Here is a 17,500-nt window from a genome sequence, read left to right as displayed (position 1 = left end):
TTCCTCCTAATGCAAGACAATGCTAGACCTCATGTGGCTGGAGTGTGTCAGCAGTTCCTGCAAGAGGAAGGCATTGATGCTATGGACTGGCCCGCCCGTTCTCTAGACCTGAATCCAATTGAGCACATCTGGGACATCATGTCTCGCTCTATCCACCAACGCCACGTTGCACCACAGACTGTCCAGGAGTTGGCGGATGCTTTAGTCCAGGTCTGGGAGGAGATCCCTCAGGAGACCATCCGCCACCTCATCAGGAGCATGCCCAGGCGTTGTAGGGAGGTCATACAGGCACGTGGAGGCCACACACACTACTGAGCCTCATTTTGACTTGTTTTAAGGACATTACATCAAAGTTGGATCAGCCTGTAGTGTGATTTTCCACTTTAATTTTGAGTGTGACTCCAAATCCAGACCTCCATGGGTTGATAAATTGGATTTCCATTGATTATTTTTGTGTGATTTTGTTGTCAGCACATTCAACGAAAAAAGTATTTAATAAGATTATTTCATTGATTCAGATCTAGGATGTGTTGTTTAAGTGTTCCCTTTATTTTTTTGAGCAGTGTATATATATATACTGGCTTTGGATTTTAATGTGTGATTTTATACTTTATCTTTCAATGTCTTGGAAAGAACATAATAAAATGTATTATTAGGGATTCGCAGTGTGCAGGAGGGTTACCGGTACCGAGTCAGGGCGCCGGAGGGCCGCCGGTACCGAGTCAGGGCGCCGGAGGGCCGCCGGTACCGAGTATAACACATGTGGAATGGAACCATACGAACTCGTGGAATATGGTAACCATGGTTACATGTCTTAACATGAGAAAAGCTAAGGGTCAAGAGGAATGCCGAGTTATTGACAAATCAAAAAATCTAATTTTACGTGTCCATTTTAAACCACAGTAAATCCACTCCACAGTGGCCTATCAACTATAAACTTGTCATCGACATCCCAAAGACCAACCACACTTCATTTGATACTGTTAACAACTCATTATTTGCGTGTGTAAAGATATTTCCAACATGATAGTGCTTGCTTTGTTCTCCGACTCATCTTGTGTCCTTTCTGTCGTCCTGTGAACCCCGTTCATTGCTGCTCACAGCTGTATTTATTATTCTTTCATCACACCTCCTTCCTTTTCTCCCTTCCTCTCCCTCCCTCCATCCTCCCTCCTTTCCCTCCCTCCATCTTCTCTCCATCTTCCCTCCTTTCTCTTCTTCCTCTCCTCCCTCCTTCCTCTCCTCCCCCCTTCCTCTCCTCCTCTCCTCCCCCCCTTCCTCTCCTCCTCTCCCCCTCCCTCCCTCCTCTCCCCCCTTCCTCTCCCTCCTCCCTCCTTCCTCTCCTCCTCCTCCCCTCGCTCCTCCCTCCTTCCTTCCCTCCTCCTCCCTCCCACCCTCCTTCCCCTCCCTCCTCTCCCTCCCTCCTTCCTCTCCCTCCCCCCTTCCTGTCCTCTCCTCCTCCTCCTCTCTCCAGGTGATTGATATGAATGAGTACCAGCGCAGGAGGTTTGCGTGTCGGATCATTGACTGTCTATTTAACACAGTGACAGGGAAGAAGATCGCTCTGCTGGGATTCTCATTTAAGAAAGACACTGGAGATACCAGGTATCTATTACCTCTCCTCCTCCTCCTCGTTCCCTCTCTTCCTCCTCCTCGTTCCCTCTCTTCCTCCTCCTCGTTACCTCTCCTCCTCCTCCTCGTTCCCTCTCTTCCTCCTCCTCGTTCCCTCTTTTCCTCCTCCTCGTTCCCTCTCCTCCTCCTCCTCGTTCCCTCTCCTCCTCCTCCTCCTCGTTCCCTCTCCTCCTCCTCCTCCTCGTTCCCTCTCCTCCTCCTCCTCCTCGTTCCCTCTCTTCCTCCTCCTCGTTCCCTCTCTTCCTCCTCCTCGTTCCCTCTCTTCCTCCTCCTCGTTCACTCTCTTCCTCCTCCTCGTTCCCTCTTCCTCCTCCTCCTCGTTCCCTCTCTTCCTCCTCCTCGTTCCCTCTCTTCCTCCTCCTCGTTCCCTCTCTTCCTCCTCCTCGTTCCCTCTCTTCCTCCTCCTCGTTCCCTCTCTTCCTCCTCCTCGTTCCCTCTCTTCCTCCTCCTCGTTCCCTCTCTTCCTCCTCCTCGTTCCCTCTCTTCTTCCTCCTCCTCGTTCCCTCTCTTCCTCCTCCTCGTTCCCTCTCTTCCTCCTCCTCGTTCCCTCTCTTCCTCTTCCTCGTTCCCTCTCTTCCTCTTCCTCCTCGTTCCCTCTCTTCCTCTTCCTCCTCGTTCCCTCTCTTCCTCTTCCTCCTCGTTCCCTCTCTTCCTCTTCCTCCTCGTTCCCTCTCTTCCTCTTCCTCCTCGTTCCCTCTCTTCCTCTTCCTCCTCGTTCCCTCTCTTCCTCTTCCTCCTCGTTCCCTCTCTTCCTCTTCCTCGTTCCCTCTCTTCCTCCTCCTCGTTCCCTATCCTCCCCTTCCTCGTTCCCTCTCTTCCTCTTCCTCGTTCCCTCTCTTCCTCCTCCTCGTTCCCTCTCTTCCTCCTCCTCGTTCCCTCTCTTCCTCCTCCTCGTTCCCTCTCTTCCTCCTCCTCGTTCCCTCTCTTCCTCCTCCTCGTTCCCTCTCTTCCTCCTCCTCGTTCCCTCTCTCCTCTTCCTCCTCGTTCCCTCTCTCCTCTTCCTCCTCGTTCCCTCTCTCCTCTTCCTCCTCGTTCCCTCTCTTCCTCCTCGTTCCCTCTCTTCCTCTTCCTCCTCGTTCCCTCTTCCTCCTCCTCGTTACCTCTCCTCCTCGTTACCTCTCTTCCTCGTTCCCTCTCTTCCTCCTCCTCGTTCCCTCTCTTCCTCTTCCTCGTTCCCTCTCTTCCTCTTCCTCGTTCCCTCTCTTCCTCTTCCTCGTTCCCTCTCTTCCTCCTCCTCGTTCCCTCTCTTCCTCCTCCTCGTTCCCTCTCTTCCTCCTCCTCGTTCCCTCTCTTCCTCCTCCTCGTTCCCTCTCTTCCTCCTCCTCGTTCCCTCTCTTCCTCTTCCTCCTCGTTCCCTCTCTTCCTCTTCCTCCTCGTTCCCTCTCTTCCTCTTCCTCCTCGTTCCCTCTCTTCCTCTTCCTCCTCGTTCCCTCTCTTCCTCTTCCTCCTCGTTCCCTCTCTTCCTCCTCGTTCCCTCTCTTCCTCTTCCTCGTTCCCTCTCTTCCTCCTCCTCGTTCCCTCTCTTCCTCCTCCTCGTTCCCTCTCTTCCTCCTCCTCGTTCCCTCTCTTCCTCCTCCTCGTTCCCTCTCTTCCTCCTCCTCGTTCCCTCTCTTCCTCCTCCTCGTTCCCTCTCTTCCTCTTCCTCCTCGTTCCCTCTCTTCCTCTTCCTCTCTTCCTCTTCCTCTCTTCCTCTTCCTCCTCGTTCCCTCTCTTCCTCTTCCTCCTCGTTCCCTCTCTTCCTCTTCCTCCTCGTTCCCTCTCTTCCTCTTCCTCCTCGTTCCCTCTCTTCCTCTTCCTCCTCGTTCCCTCTCTTCCTCTTCCTCCTCGTTCCCTCTCTTCCTCTTCCTCCTCGTTCCCTCTCTTCCTCCTCCTCGTTCCCTTTCCTCCTCTTCCTCGTTCCTTCTCTTCCTCTTCCTCGTTCCCTCTCTTCCTCGTTCCCTCTCTTCCTCCTCCTCGTTCCCTCTCTTCCTCCTCCTCCTCGTTCCCTCTCTTCCTCCTCCTCCTCGTTCCCTCTCTTCCTCCTCCTCGTTCCCTCTCTTCCTCCTCCTCGTTCCCTCTCTTCCTCCTCCTCCTCGTTCCCTCTCTTCCTCCTCCTCGTTCCCTCTCTTCCTCCTCCTCGTTCCCTCTCTTCCTCCTCCTCGTTCCCTCTCTCCTCTTCCTCCTCGTTCCCTCTCTCCTCTTCCTCCTCGTTCCCTCTCTCCTCTTCCTCCTCGTTCCCTCTCTTCCTCTTCCTCCTCGTTCCCTCTTCCTCCTCCTCGTTACCTCTCTTCCTCGTTCCCTCTCTTCCTCCTCCTCGTTCCCTCTCTTCCTCCTCCTCGTTCCCTCTCTTCCTCTTCCTCGTTCCCTCTCTTCCTCTTCCTCGTTCCCTCTCTTCCTCCTCCTCGTTCCCTCTCTTCCTCCTCCTCGTTCCCTCTCTTCCTCCTCCTCGTTCCCTCTCTTCCTCTTCCTCCTCGTTCCCTCTCTTCCTCTTCCTCCTCGTTCCCTCTCTTCCTCTTCCTCCTCGTTCCCTCTCTTCCTCTTCCTCCTCGTTCCCTCTCTTCCTCTTCCTCCTCGTTCCCTCTCTTCCTCTTCCTCCTCGTTCCCTCTCTTCCTCTTCCTCCTCGTTCCCTCTCTTCCTCTTCCTCCTCGTTCCCTCTCTTCCTCTTCCTCCTCGTTCCCTCTCTTCCTCTTCCTCTCGTTCCCTCTCTTCCTCCTCCTCGTTCCCTCTCTTCCTCCTCCTCGTTCCCTCTCTTCCTCCTCCTCGTTCCCTCTCTTCCTCCTCCTCGTTCCCTCTCTTCCTCCTCCTCGTTCCCTCTCTTCCTCTTCCTCCTCGTTCCCTCTCTTCCTCTTCCTCCTCGTTCCCTCTCTTCCTCTTCCTCCTCGTTCCCTCTCTTCCTCTTCCTCCTCGTTCCCTCTCTTCCTCTTCCTCCTCGTTCCCTCTCTTCCTCTTCCTCCTCGTTCCCTCTCTTCCTCCTCCTCGTTCCCTTTCCTCCTCGTTCCCTCTCTTCCTCTTCCTCCTCGTTCCCTCTCTTCCTCTTCCTCCTCGTTCCCTCTCTTCCTCTTCCTCGTTCCCTCTCTTCCTCTTCCTCGTTCCTTCTCTTCCTCTTCCTCGTTCCTTCTCTTCCTCCTCCTCGTTCCCTCTCTTCCTCGTTCCCTCTCTTCCTCCTCCTCGTTCCCTCTCTTCCTCCTCCTCGTTCCCTCTCTTCCTCCTCCTCGGTCCCTCTCTTCCTCCTCCTCTCGTTCCCTCTCTTCCTCCTCCTCCTCGTTCCCTCTCTCTTCCTCCTCCTCGTTCCCCCTCTCTTCCTCCTCCTCGTTCCCTCTCTCTTCCTCCTCCTCGTTCCCTCTCTCCTCTTCCTCCTCGTTCCCTCTCTCCTCTTCCTCCTCGTTCCTCCTCTTCCTCCTCGTTCCCTCTCTTCCTCCTCCTCGTTCCCTCTCTTCCTCCTCCTCGTTCCCTCTCTTCCTCTTCCTCCTCGTTCCCTCTCTCCTCTTCCTCCTCGTTCCCTCTCTCCTCTCCTTTCCTTAAGTTTGGGTCAGTCCCAGTGGTCAGGTATTCTGCCACTGTGTACTCTCTGTTTAGGGACAAATAACATTCTAGTTTGCTCTGTATGTATAGTTTTTTTTGTGTGCTTTAGGGCAAGATGGAATTTATATTCATGGTCCTGGAAACTGGACCTTTTTTGGAACACCATTACTGGTCTTACTGAGATTTGTCTGTCAGGGCCCAGGTCTGTCAGGGCCCAGGTCTGTCAGGGCCCAGGTCTTTCAGGGCCCAGGTCTGTCAGAATCTGTGCAGAAGATCTAGGTGCTGCTGTAGGTCCTCCTTGGTTGGGGACAGATCTAGGTGTTGCTGTAGGCCCTCCTTGGTTGGGGACAGATCTAGGTGCTGCTGTAGGCCCTCCTTGGTTGGGGACAGATCTAGGTGCTGCTGTAGGCCCTCCATGGTTGGGGGACAGATCTAGGTGCTGCTGTAGGCCCTCCATGGTTGGGGACAGATCTAGGTGTTGCTGTAGGCCCTCCTTGGTTGGGGACAGATCTAGGTGCTGCTGTAGGCCCTCCTTGGTTGGGGACAGATCTAGGTGCTGCTGTAGGCCCTCCATGGTTGGGGGACAGATCTAGGTGCTGCTGTAGGCCCTCCATGGTTGGGGACAGATCTAGGTGCTGCTGTAGGCCCTCCTTGGTTGGGGACAGATCTAGGTGCTGCTGTAGGACCTCCTTGGTTGGGGACAGATCTAGGTGTTGCTGTAGGCCCTCCTTGGTTGGGGACAGATCTAGGTGTTGCTGTAGGCCCTCCTTGGTTGGGGACAGATCTAGGTGCTGCTGTAGGACCTCCTTGGTTGGGGACAGATCTAGGTGCTGCTGTAGGCCCTCCCTGGTTTGGGGACAGATCTAGGTGCTGCTGTAGGCCCTCCTTGGTTGGGGACAGAAGCACCAGATCATCAGCAAACAGTAGACATTTGACTTCAGATTCTAGTAGGGTGAGGGCCGGGTGCTGCAGACTGTTCTAGTGCCGTCGACAATACATTGATATAAATGTTGAAGAGGGTGGGGCTCAAGATGCATCCCTGTCTCACCCCACGGCCCTGTGGGAAGAAATGTGTGTGTTCTTTGACAATTTTAACAGTACAACTTGTTGTTTGTGTACATGGATTTTATAATGTCGTATGCTTTCCCCCCAACACCACTTTCCATCCATTTGTATAGCAGACCCTCAGACCCTCAGGCCCTCAGACCCTCAGACCCTCAGGCCCTCAGGCCCTCAGACCCTCAGACCAAATTGAGTCGAAGGCTTTTGTGAAATCAACAAAGCATGAGAAGACTTTGCCTTTGTTTTGGTTTGTCTGTTAGTCAGTTAGGCTGCGCAGGGTGAATACGTGGTCTGTTGTACGGTAATTTGGTAAAAAGACAATTTGACATTTGCTCAGAACATTGTTTTCACTTTAACAGTCTGCTGTTAATGATAATGCAGAGGATTTTCCCAAGGTTGCTGTTGACGCATTATCCCACGGTAGTTATTGGGGTCAAATTTGTCTCCTCTTTCTGTATTGTAGGGGTAAAGGGCAGTGCGTGTCTCTCTCTCTGTCTCTCTCTCTGTCTCTGTCTGTCTGTCTGTCTGCCTGTCTGTCTGTCTGTCTGTCTGTCTGTCTGTCTTCTGTCTGTCTCTCGTGTGTGTCAGGTTAATCAGTGTGTGTGTGTGTGTGTGTGGGGGGGGTAAAGGGCCTGTCTTGGAACCTTGACCTGATATACTCATATAGACACATTAACCCCCCCCCAGACTTAATCATTCATATTATGGGATGGCAGGTAGCTTAACGATTGATTGATTGATTGGGCCAGTACCGAAAGGTCGCTGGTTCGAATCTTCGAGTCGACTAGGTGAAGAAAAGAGTGCCTTGAGCAAGAGCACTCCTGTAAGAGTCTCTCTGGATAAGAGTGCCTGCTAAATGACTGAAATGTGTGTGTGTGTGTGTTTCTCAGGGAGTCTTCTAGTATCTATATATCTAAGTACCTGATGGATGAGGGAGCCAAGCTCCACATCTACGACCCTAAAGTCCTGAAGGAACAGATCATCTTGGACCTCTCCCAACCACACATCTCTGAAGACCCTCATAGAGGTAGGGAGGGAGGGAGGGGGGGGGTCTGGCTGGCTGTCTGTCTGTCTGCCTGCCTGTCTGCCTGCCTGTCTGTCTGTCTGTCTGCCTGCCTGTCTGCCTGCCTGTCTGCCTGCCTGCCTGCCTGTCTGCCTTTCTGTCTGTCTGCCTGTCTGCCTGTCTGTCTGTCTGTCTGTCTGTCTGCCTGTCTGCCTGCCTGTCTCTACTCGTCGTGCATTAGTTTCCACAGAATGCATAGCACTTGTTAATCATCCCTTACACATATATAACTTAAACTCTGTGTATTGTAGTGTCTATGTAGCGGTGCATCTGTGTATTGTAGCGGTGCATCTGTGTATTGTAGCGGTGTATCTGTGTATTGTAGCGGTGTATTGTAGCGGTGTATCTGTGTATTGTAGCGGTGTATCTGTGTATTGTAGCGGTGTATTGTAGCGGTGTATCTGTGTATTGTAGCGGTGTATCTGTGTATTGTAGCGGTGTATCTGTGTATCTGTGTATTGTAGCGGTGTATCGTAGCGGTGTATCGTAGCGGTGTATCTGTGTATTGTAGCGGTGTATTGTAGCGGTGTATCTGTGTATTGTATCTGTGTATTGTAGCGGTGTATCTGTGTATTGTAGCGGTGTATCTGTGTATCTGTGTATTGTATCTGTGTATCGTAGCGGTGTATCTGTGTATTGTAGCGGTGTATCTGTGTATTGTAGCGGTGTATTGTAGCGGTGTATCTGTGTATTGTAGCGGTGTATTGTAGCGGTGTATCTGTGTATTGTAGCGGTGTATCTGTGTATTGTAGCGGTGTATCTGTGTATCTGTGTATTGTAGCGGTGTATCTGTGTATCTGTGTATTGTAGCGGTGTATCTGTATCGTAGCGGTGTATCGTAGCGGTGTATCGTAGCGGTGTATCGTAGCGGTGTAGCTGTGTATCGTAGCGGTGTAGCTGTGTATCGTAGCGGTGTAGCTGTGTATCGTAGCGGTGTAGCTGTGTATCGTAGCGGTGTATCTGTGTATCGTAGCGGTGTAGCGGTGTATCTGTGTATCGTATCTGTGTATCGTAGCGGTGTATCTGTGTATCGTAGCGGTGTATTGTAGCGGTGTATCTGTGTATTGTAGCGGTGTATCTGTGTATTGTAGCGGTGTATCTGTGTATTGTAGCGGTGTATCTGTGTTCTGTAGTGTCTGAGCTGGTCACCATATCAGTGGATCCCTACCAGGCCTGTCATGGGGCTCACGCTCTGGTCATCTGCACTGAGTGGGACACGTTCAAGGTGAGACACACACACACACACTGTTAATACAACACTCACACTGGTCCCCCACGTAGCCTGGGGTACAGTCACACCTGAAACACACACACACTGCTCCAATCACCTAACATCGCGTGTGTGTGTGTGTGTAGGAGCTGGATTATGAGAGGATCTATGACCACATGTTGAAGCCAGCGTTTCTGTTTGACGGACGTCGGCTGTTGGACCAGCTTCACCCCAGCCTTCAGAACATTGGCTTCCAGGTACACACACACACACACACACACCTACACACCTACACACACACACACCTAAACACACACACACCTAAACACACACACACCTAAACACACACACACACCTAAACACACCTAAACACACACACACACACACCTAAACTCAAACACACACACACACCTACTCTAAACCGCCTGGTTTCACAGAGTATGGCAGGAGCAGTGAAAACAGCCGCTGGTTTTAATTGGCTGATCTCTCAGTCCGTCACCAGCTAGTCTAACCGTTAGACCCTCCCTCTACATTCTGGACTTCAAAGTTCCAGCAGCGGAAGGGATTTTTAAACAAGGAAGTGATTTAGGAAAATTGTAAAGTTACGTATCTTAGAAATTAGTTTTCACATACATTTATTTTGCCCTGAACTCAGAATCTATTGTGCTTCCCCAAAAATAACACGGTTAATGAGATAATCTATTTTGATTGGCCATTTCTCACCACCGGTCTCAGGCTCTGTGCCTCTCTCTCCCGCCTCCATTCAGAGCCACGCCTCAGAGTCGTGTGATTCGCTCAGTCCTTGAATTGATTAGCATGTTACTCAGTAAATCCACACCCCCTCCTCCTAAGTTCCAATACAGATCCACACTGTTACCAGACTCTATACCCCCAAACCTGGGGGGGTTACGAGGTTAACTCTGTACACACCCGGTTAAACACCCGGTAAACACCCGGTAAACACCCGGTAAACACCCGGTATAACCAGACTGCGTCTCCTCTGTGTGTTTTCTTGCAGATCGAGACCATCGGTAAGAAGGTGACGACTTCTCGTATTCCCTACACGCCCACGGCCGGAGTCCCTCGCATCAACATCAACCCTGAACCCCCGGCCAAGAAGAGCAAAGTCTGAGAGACACACACACACACACACACACACACACACACACACACATACATACTCTCCACACACACACACATACACACACATACACATATACACACATACACACATACACACACACACAGAGATACACACACACACACCCCCCTCAGCACCAACCCCCCCCCCTCCCCTATCTACCTCCTGTCTATCCATTCTTCCGCTACGAGGACAATCGTTGATAATCAATACCTTTTGATGCTGCCGGTCGTTGTCAATACTTCAACGGTTTTATTTCCTGTTATAACTGGCCAATCACGTTAACACTGCCTCTCATTTCCTGTTATAACTGGCCAATCACATTAACCTGTCTGGGAAACGTGGGATGTTTGCATCCCACCCTAGTCAACAGCCAGTGGAATCGCGTCGCGCGAAATACAAATAAATACCTCATAAATGCTCAAACATATGACTATTTTACACCATTTTATAGATGCACCTCTCCTGAATCGAACCACGTTGTCCGATTTCAAAAAGGCTTTACAGCAAAAGCAAAACATTAGATTATGTTAGGAGAGTACCCTGCCAAAAATAATCACACTGCCATTTTCAAAGCAACTAGCATGCATCACAAATAACCAAAACACAGCTAAATGCAGCACTAACCTTTGACAATCTTCATCAGATTACATTTACATTTGAGTCATTTAGCAGACGCTCTTATCCAGAGCGACTTACAGTAGTGAATACATACATTTCATGCATTTGTTTTTTTGTACTGGCCCCCCGTGGGAATCGAACCCACAACCCTGGCGTTGCAAACACCATGCTTTACCAACTGAGCCACAGGGAAGGTCAGATGACACTCCTAGGACATCATGTTACACAATACATGCATTTTTTGTTCGATAAAGTTCATATTTATATATAAAAACAGCATTTTACATCGGCGCGTGACGTTCAGAAAATATTTTCCCTCAAATGCTTCCGGTGGATCAGCGCTACAATATACAAAATTACTATTCGAAAACATTTTTAAAATATAGTATTGTCATTCAAAGAATTATAGATGAACATCTCGTGAATGCAACCGCATTGCTAGATTTTAAAATAACTTTACTGGGAAATCACACTTTGCAATAAACGAGGTGCTATGCTCAGAAAAATAGGCTAGGCGATACAGGTTAGCGCCATCTTGGAACCAAATATACTATTGTAAATATTCCCTTACCTTTGATTATCTTCATCAGAAGGCACTTCCAGGAATCCCAGGTCCACAACAAATGTAGTTTTGTTCGAAAAAGTTAATAATTTATGTCCCAATAGCTTCTTCTTGTTAGCGTGTTCCGAAGGCTACTCATAATGTACTGTAGCGCGCGGGACATGTCCTAACGAATGTGCAAAAAAAAAAATGTATTTACGTTCGTTCAAACATGTCAAACGTTGTAATAACATAAATCTTTAGGGCCTTTTTCAATCAGAACTTCAATAATATTCAAGGCGGACGATTGCATTGTCTTACTAAACGTTTCGGAACGAGAGAGTACCCACGGGCGCCCGCGTCATAGTAGTAATGGCCCCCCCTCTATGACCAACTTCCCAGGCCTCTCGTTCGGTCAGTTTTTTACCGGAGAAGACTCAAACCACTTTGTAAAGACTGTTGACATCTAGTGGAAGCCTTAGGAAGTGCTAAATGAACCCTAACTCACGGTGTGTTTCATAGGCAAAGGGTTGAAAGTGATTCCACAAATCAGATTTCCACTTCCTGTTAGGATTTGTCTCAGGTTTTTGCCTGCCATATGAGTTCTGTTATACTCACAGACACCATTCAAACAGTTTTAGAAACTTTAGGGTGTTTTCTATCCAAATCTACTAATTATATGCATATTCTCGTTTCTGGGTAAGAGTAGTAACCAGTTTAAATTGGGTACGTTTTTTTTATCCGGCCGTGAAAATACTGCCCCATTTCCTGTTATAACTGGCCAATCACATTCATGAATACTGTCATTTCCTGTTATAACTGGCCAATCACATTAATTAATACTGTAATTTCCTGTTATAACTGGCCAATCGCATTAATACTGCCTCTCATTTCCTGTTATAACTGGCCAATCACGTTAATACTGTTAACTGGAAATGACACAACGACAAGACTCCAGTTGAACAGAGTTTACTATACCGTATGAACACACTACAAGGTAGCCATTCCCCTCTCGGCTCGGTCCATCAACGGACAGACTTCCTGCGCAGCCCCGTAATAACAGAAATATAGGGATACTTAAAACATGAACTTCACAAATACAAATACGTCCTGTTATAACTGGCCAATCACAATAATACTGCCTCATTTCCTGTTTATAACTGTCCAATCACATGAATACTGTCTCATTTCCTGTCATCACTGGTTCCAATTTTATACACTCAGAAATAGGTGTGAGTCTGAAATAACGGCCCAAAGTACTGCGCTATATAAAGGGCGTCATTTCAGATACTTTTCATTTCCTCCCTTTTTTATAGACTGGTGATGTCATCAACCTGCGACTTAAATAAAACCAGATGTGAACTGTCACCACAGACTCTCTCAATGCTTCAGGTATTAGTGTGTAACCTATAATTATATCGCATTTCCCTGTGGGTCTTGGTCAAAAGTAGTGCACTATATATATATATATATATATACACAGAGTAGGGACCAGGGAGCCGTTTGGGACGTCCCCAGACAAATGGTTCCTTATCTAGTGCACTATGGGTCCTAGTCCGTCCAATGGTTCCTTAGTCCCTATCTAGTGCACTATGGGTCCTAGTCCCCCCCCCAATGGGTCCTTGTGCACTACAGAGGGAATAGGGTGCTTTGTGGTACGAACACATACAGTCAGTCCATTAACCCACTAGATGCATATTGCCCCAATCACACACACACACACAGTATTGGATTGGTAAATCATGTTTTAATGTACGACCGTGAGTTATTATAAAACAACACTGTTGAATTATTCCCACATCATCACGACCCTCAGTCGTTCTCTCTCTCATCTGAGCATCACGTCAATAATCTAATTATTGTGTTGTCTGGCTTCGTCTCAAAATGGCCCCCTATTCCCTATATAGTGGACTATTGGCCCCCTATTCCCTATATAGTGGACTATTGGCCCCCTATTCCCTATATAGTGGACTATTGGCCCCCTATTCCCTATAATAGTGGACTACTGGCCCCCTATTCCCTATAATAGTGGACTATTGGCCCCCTATTCCCTATATAGTGGACTATTGGCCCCCTATTCCCTATATAGTGGACTATTGGCCCCCTATTCCCTATATAGTGGACTATTGGCCCCCTATTCCCTATAATAGTGGACTATTGGCCCCTTATTCCCTATATAGTGGACTATTGGCCCCCTATTCCCTATAATAGTGGACTACTGGCCCCCTATTCCCTATATAGTGGACTATTGGCCCCCTATTCCCTATAATAGTGGACTACTTGTAGTGAATAGGATGCCATTTGAGACTGCCATTCCAACAACCACTGAAACCCCTCAACACCTTCCTTCCCTTTGCACACACCATGGGTGTCGCACTTAAATCAGTCCCCCACCCGACGTTGAGTGGTCACCTCAGGTTGCCTGTGTGGATATGAATCATATCTATAGCCAGTGGTGGGTCGACCCCCCTTTCTTCCCATATTTCCCCCACTACATCACTGGTTATAATGTACAGAACGAGACATCAACATGAACAGAGTCCTGTAGTAGCTCCTATTCTGGATCGGAGGAACTTTATATTGTAGTATATTATAATGTAATACAGTGCATCTAGAATAGCTTTATGGAGGGACAGAGGACTCTAAAGGAGATGATGTCAGGTCAGCGTTCAGGTAAAGGTGAGTCCAGGTGATCAGATTATTCCGCTGCTGCCTTTCTCTTCTCTAACAGATTCTTCAGGAAGAACTCACCTGAGGGGAGGTGGAGAACGAGAGGAGGGGGAGAACGAGAGGAGGGGGTGGAGAATGAGAGGAGGGGGTGGAGAACGAGGAGAACGAGAGGAGGGGGAGAACGAGAGGAGGGGGGAGAACGAGAGGAGGGGGAGAACGAGAGGAGGGGGGAGAACGAGAGGAGGGGGAGGAGAACGAGAGGAGGGGGAGAACGAGAGGAGGGGGTGGAGAATGAGAGGAGGGGGTGGAGAACGAGGAGAACGAGAGGAGGGGGGAGAACGAGAGGAGGGGGAGGAGGGGGGAGAACGAGAGGAGGGGGGAGAACGAGAGGAGGAGGGGGAGAACGAGAGGAGGGGGAGGAGAACGAGAGGAGGGGGAGGAGAACGAGAGGAGGGGAGGAGAACGAGAGGAGGGGTGGAGAACGAGTGGAGAACGAGAGGAGGGGGGAGAACATTTGATTTATTTTTTACTTCAATGAACTGAGTTCATGTACATTTATAAGGAGGTGAATGAATCAACTCTGATTTGTAGTATCCATATGGGGGTGTGTGTGTGTGTGTGTGTCATACCTGCTTTGTATGAGGAGCGTACTAAGGGTCCGCTGGCTGTGTAGACGAATCCCATCTCCTTCCCCACCTCCTCCCAGTGACCAAACCTCTCTGGGGTTACATACTCCTCTACCTACACACACACACACACACACACACACACACACACACACACACACACACACACACACACACACATACAGAGAGATGGACACACACACACACAGAGAGATGGACACACACACACAGAGAGATGGACACACATATATACACACACATACGGTTATTCTGAACTGAAATCCTGCTGGCTGTGTGTGTCCATCTCTGTGTGTGTGTGTGTGTGTGTGTCCATCTCTGTGTGTGTGTGTGTGTGTGTGTGTGTGTGTGTGTGTGTGTGTCCTGTACCTTGAGGTGGCGTTTGGTGGGTTGCATGTACTGTCCCAGTGTTAGACAATCCACTCCTGCCTCTCTGAGCTCTGTGAACAACACCGTCACTGGTTACAATATACAATATCTCTCCCTCACTGGTTACAATATCTCTCCCTCACTGGTTACAATATCTCTCCCTCACTGGTTACAATATCTCTCCCTCACTGGTTACAATATACAATATCTCTCCCTCACTGGTTACAATATCTCTCCCTCACTGGTTACAATATCTCTCCCTCACTGGTTACAATATCTCTCCCTCACTGGTTACAATATCTCTCCCTCACTGGTTACAATATCTCTCCCTCACTGGTTACAATATCTCTCCCTCACTGGTTACAATATCTCTCCCTCACTGGTTACAATATCATACTCTCCCTCACTGGTTACAATATACAATATCTCTCCCTCACTGGTTACAATATCTCTCCCTCACTGGTTACAATATCTCTCCCTCACTGGTTACAATATCTCTCCCTCACTGGTTACAATATCTCTCCCTCACTGGTTACAATATACAATATCTCTCCCTCACTGGTTACAATATACAATATCTGTCTCTCCCAGACGTGTGTGTGTGTGTGTGTGTGTGTGTGTGTGTACCTGTCAGTGTGTTATAGACCTGGCGGTCCGTCTCTCCCAGACCCAACATGATGGAGGTCTTGGTGAGAACATCTGGTTTGACGGACTTGGCGTGACGCAGAACGTTCAGGGATTGGTCGATGTTCGCCCGCGGATCCCGCACATGTCTGAGGGTTCAGAAAACAATTATTTTACAAAAATAAAATAAAAATATACATTATTTATTATCCACCCGTCATACAGTAAGTGATGGACTACGTAAATGTCCTTTGGCGCTCTACCGATCTGTGTTTAGGTGAACTGCAAACATTGAAATCATTTTTTTATTGAGTCCCAAATGGTACCCTATTCCCTATGAAGTGCACCTGCGTCACAAAAGGTACCCTATTCCCTATGAAGTGCACCTGAGTCCCAAATGGTACCCTATGAAGTGCACCTGAGTCCCAAATGGTACCCTATTCCCTATTGAAGAGCACTAATTTGGACCAGAGTCCATTATGGAAAGTTATTTTCTAAGGAAAGACACCGTCTCGTTCTGTACGTGGAACAACAGTCATGTTCCTATAGAAACAAACAGACGTTCTGCTGCCACCTGCTGGTCAGAGTTGGTATTACACTTCCGTCACACCAAGTTCACCGTCTCCTTCCTGGTGGACAGGAAGTGTACTGCACCATGGGGGTGGGAGAAAATACGGTTCGCTGGGGGAATTCAATTGACTGAAAAATACAATTGGAAGTAGCCTGGAATCCAGGAGCCTGTTGTGTTAACATTCCACTCTGTGTCACGACGAGCAGTGGAACGATGGTAGAAACAGACCGGAACCCGGGCTACGGTAGAAACAGACCGGAACCCGGGCTACGGTAGAAACAGACCGGGCTACGGTAGAAACAGACCGGAACCCAGGCTACGGTAGAAACAGACCGGGCTACGGTAGAAACAGACCGGAACCCGGGCTACGGTAGAAACAGACCGGAACCCGGGCTACGGTAGAAACAGACCGGAACCCGGGCTACGGTAGAAACAGACCGGAACCCAGGCTACGGTAGAAACAGACCGGGCTACGGTAGAAACAGACCGGAACTCACGGTAGAAACAGACCGGAACCCGGGCTACGGTAGAAACAGACCGGAACCCGGGCTACGGTAGAAACAGACCGGAACCCAGGCTACGGTAGAAACAGACCGGGCTACGGTAGAAACAGACCGGGCTACGGTAGAAACAGACCGGAACCCGGGCTATGGTAGAAACAGACCGGGACCCAGGCTACGGTAGAAACAGACCGGAACCCGGGCTACGGTAGAAACAGACCGGGACCCGGGCTACGGTAGAAACAGACCGGGACCCGGGCTACGGTAGAAACAGACCGGAACCCAGGCTACGGTAGAAACAGACCGGAACCCGGGCTACGGTAGAAACAGACCGAGGCTACGGTAGAAACGGGTCAGGGAGACAGAGAAGCTGGGGAGAAATAGCCTGATGGACCAGACAGACAGACAGGTAGAGGAATTCTGAGTCCAGACAGACAGGTAGAGGAGGTAGAGGTATTCTGAGGACAGACAGACAGACAGACAGGTAGAGGTATTCTGAGGACAGACAGACAGGTAGAGGTATTCTGAGGACAGACAGACAGGTAGAGGTATTCTGAGGACAGACAGACAGGCAGAGGTATTCTGAGGACAGACAGACAGGTAGAGGTATTCTGAGGACAGACAGACAGGTAGAGGTATTCTGAGGACAGACAGACACGGTAGAGGTATTCTGAGGACAGACAGCACAGCGTAGAGGTATTCTGAGGACAGACAGACAGCGTAGAGGTATTCTGAGGACAGACAGCACAGGTAGAGGTATTCTGAGGACAGACAGACAGGTAGAGGTATTCTGAGGACAGACAGGCAGACAGACAGGTAGAGGTATTCTGAGGACAGACAGACAGGCAGGCAGACAGACAGGTAGAGGTATTCTGAGGACAGACAGACAGGACAGGCAGACAGACAGGTAGAGGTATTCTGAGGACAGACAGACAGGTAGAGGTATTCTGAGGACAGACAGACAGGTAGAGGTATATTGACCAGGGTCCTAGCCATGCTTTACAGTCTGCGTCCACAAACGGCTCCCCTTATTCCCTATGGGCCCGGGTCAAATGAAGTGCCCTATATAGGGAATAGGGTGCAGGTCAAATGTAGTGCCCTATATAGGGAATAGGGTGCAGGTCAAATGTAGTGCCCTATATAGGGAATAGGGTGCAGGTCAAATGAAGTGCACTACCTAGGGAATAGGGTCATGTAAAGGTTGGGGCCTGTACCTCTGCAGCTCGCGGACTGTCTCCACATTGTGGGCGTAAACGTCCAGCCCTGATTGGGCGATCTTCTCCACCGCTGCCAGGTCGCCACGGAAATCAGGGGTCAGACATTCCACCATGATCTGAGAGTTCCTGGACG

General features: G+C 49.5%; 2 protein-coding genes across 2 annotated transcripts in view; one reads left to right on the top strand and one right to left on the bottom strand.

The window, feature by feature from the left end:
* Nucleotides 1-10,154, top strand: part of LOC106594447 (UDP-glucose 6-dehydrogenase) — a 23,073-nt gene extending 12,919 nt beyond the window's left edge. Inside the window, exons 8-12 of the mRNA XM_045712821.1 lie at nucleotides 1,475-1,605; nucleotides 7,087-7,223; nucleotides 8,393-8,484; nucleotides 8,616-8,726; nucleotides 9,488-10,154. Coding sequence (XP_045568777.1) covers nucleotides 1,475-1,605; nucleotides 7,087-7,223; nucleotides 8,393-8,484; nucleotides 8,616-8,726; nucleotides 9,488-9,601 — 585 coding nt within the window. The 3' untranslated portion in view covers nucleotides 9,602-10,154. The remainder of the gene's footprint in view (nucleotides 1-1,474; nucleotides 1,606-7,086; nucleotides 7,224-8,392; nucleotides 8,485-8,615; nucleotides 8,727-9,487) is intronic.
* Nucleotides 10,155-13,312: 3,158 nt separating this feature from the next.
* The window catches only part of LOC106594448 (lipoyl synthase, mitochondrial), a 20,777-nt gene continuing 16,589 nt past the window's right edge, over nucleotides 13,313-17,500 (bottom strand). Inside the window, exons 7-11 of the mRNA XM_045712820.1 lie at nucleotides 17,365-17,493; nucleotides 15,083-15,228; nucleotides 14,456-14,526; nucleotides 14,072-14,183; nucleotides 13,313-13,523 (exon numbers count right to left, since the gene is read on the bottom strand). Coding sequence (XP_045568776.1) covers nucleotides 13,471-13,523; nucleotides 14,072-14,183; nucleotides 14,456-14,526; nucleotides 15,083-15,228; nucleotides 17,365-17,493 — 511 coding nt within the window. The 3' untranslated portion in view covers nucleotides 13,313-13,470. The remainder of the gene's footprint in view (nucleotides 13,524-14,071; nucleotides 14,184-14,455; nucleotides 14,527-15,082; nucleotides 15,229-17,364; nucleotides 17,494-17,500) is intronic.

This window comes from Salmo salar, unplaced genomic scaffold (genome assembly GCF_905237065.1).
Source record: "Salmo salar unplaced genomic scaffold, Ssal_v3.1, whole genome shotgun sequence".
Lineage (NCBI taxonomy): Eukaryota > Metazoa > Chordata > Actinopteri > Salmoniformes > Salmonidae > Salmo > Salmo salar.
Note: the sequence above shows the minus strand (reverse complement) of the source record. Positions and strands in the feature narration are given on the sequence as shown.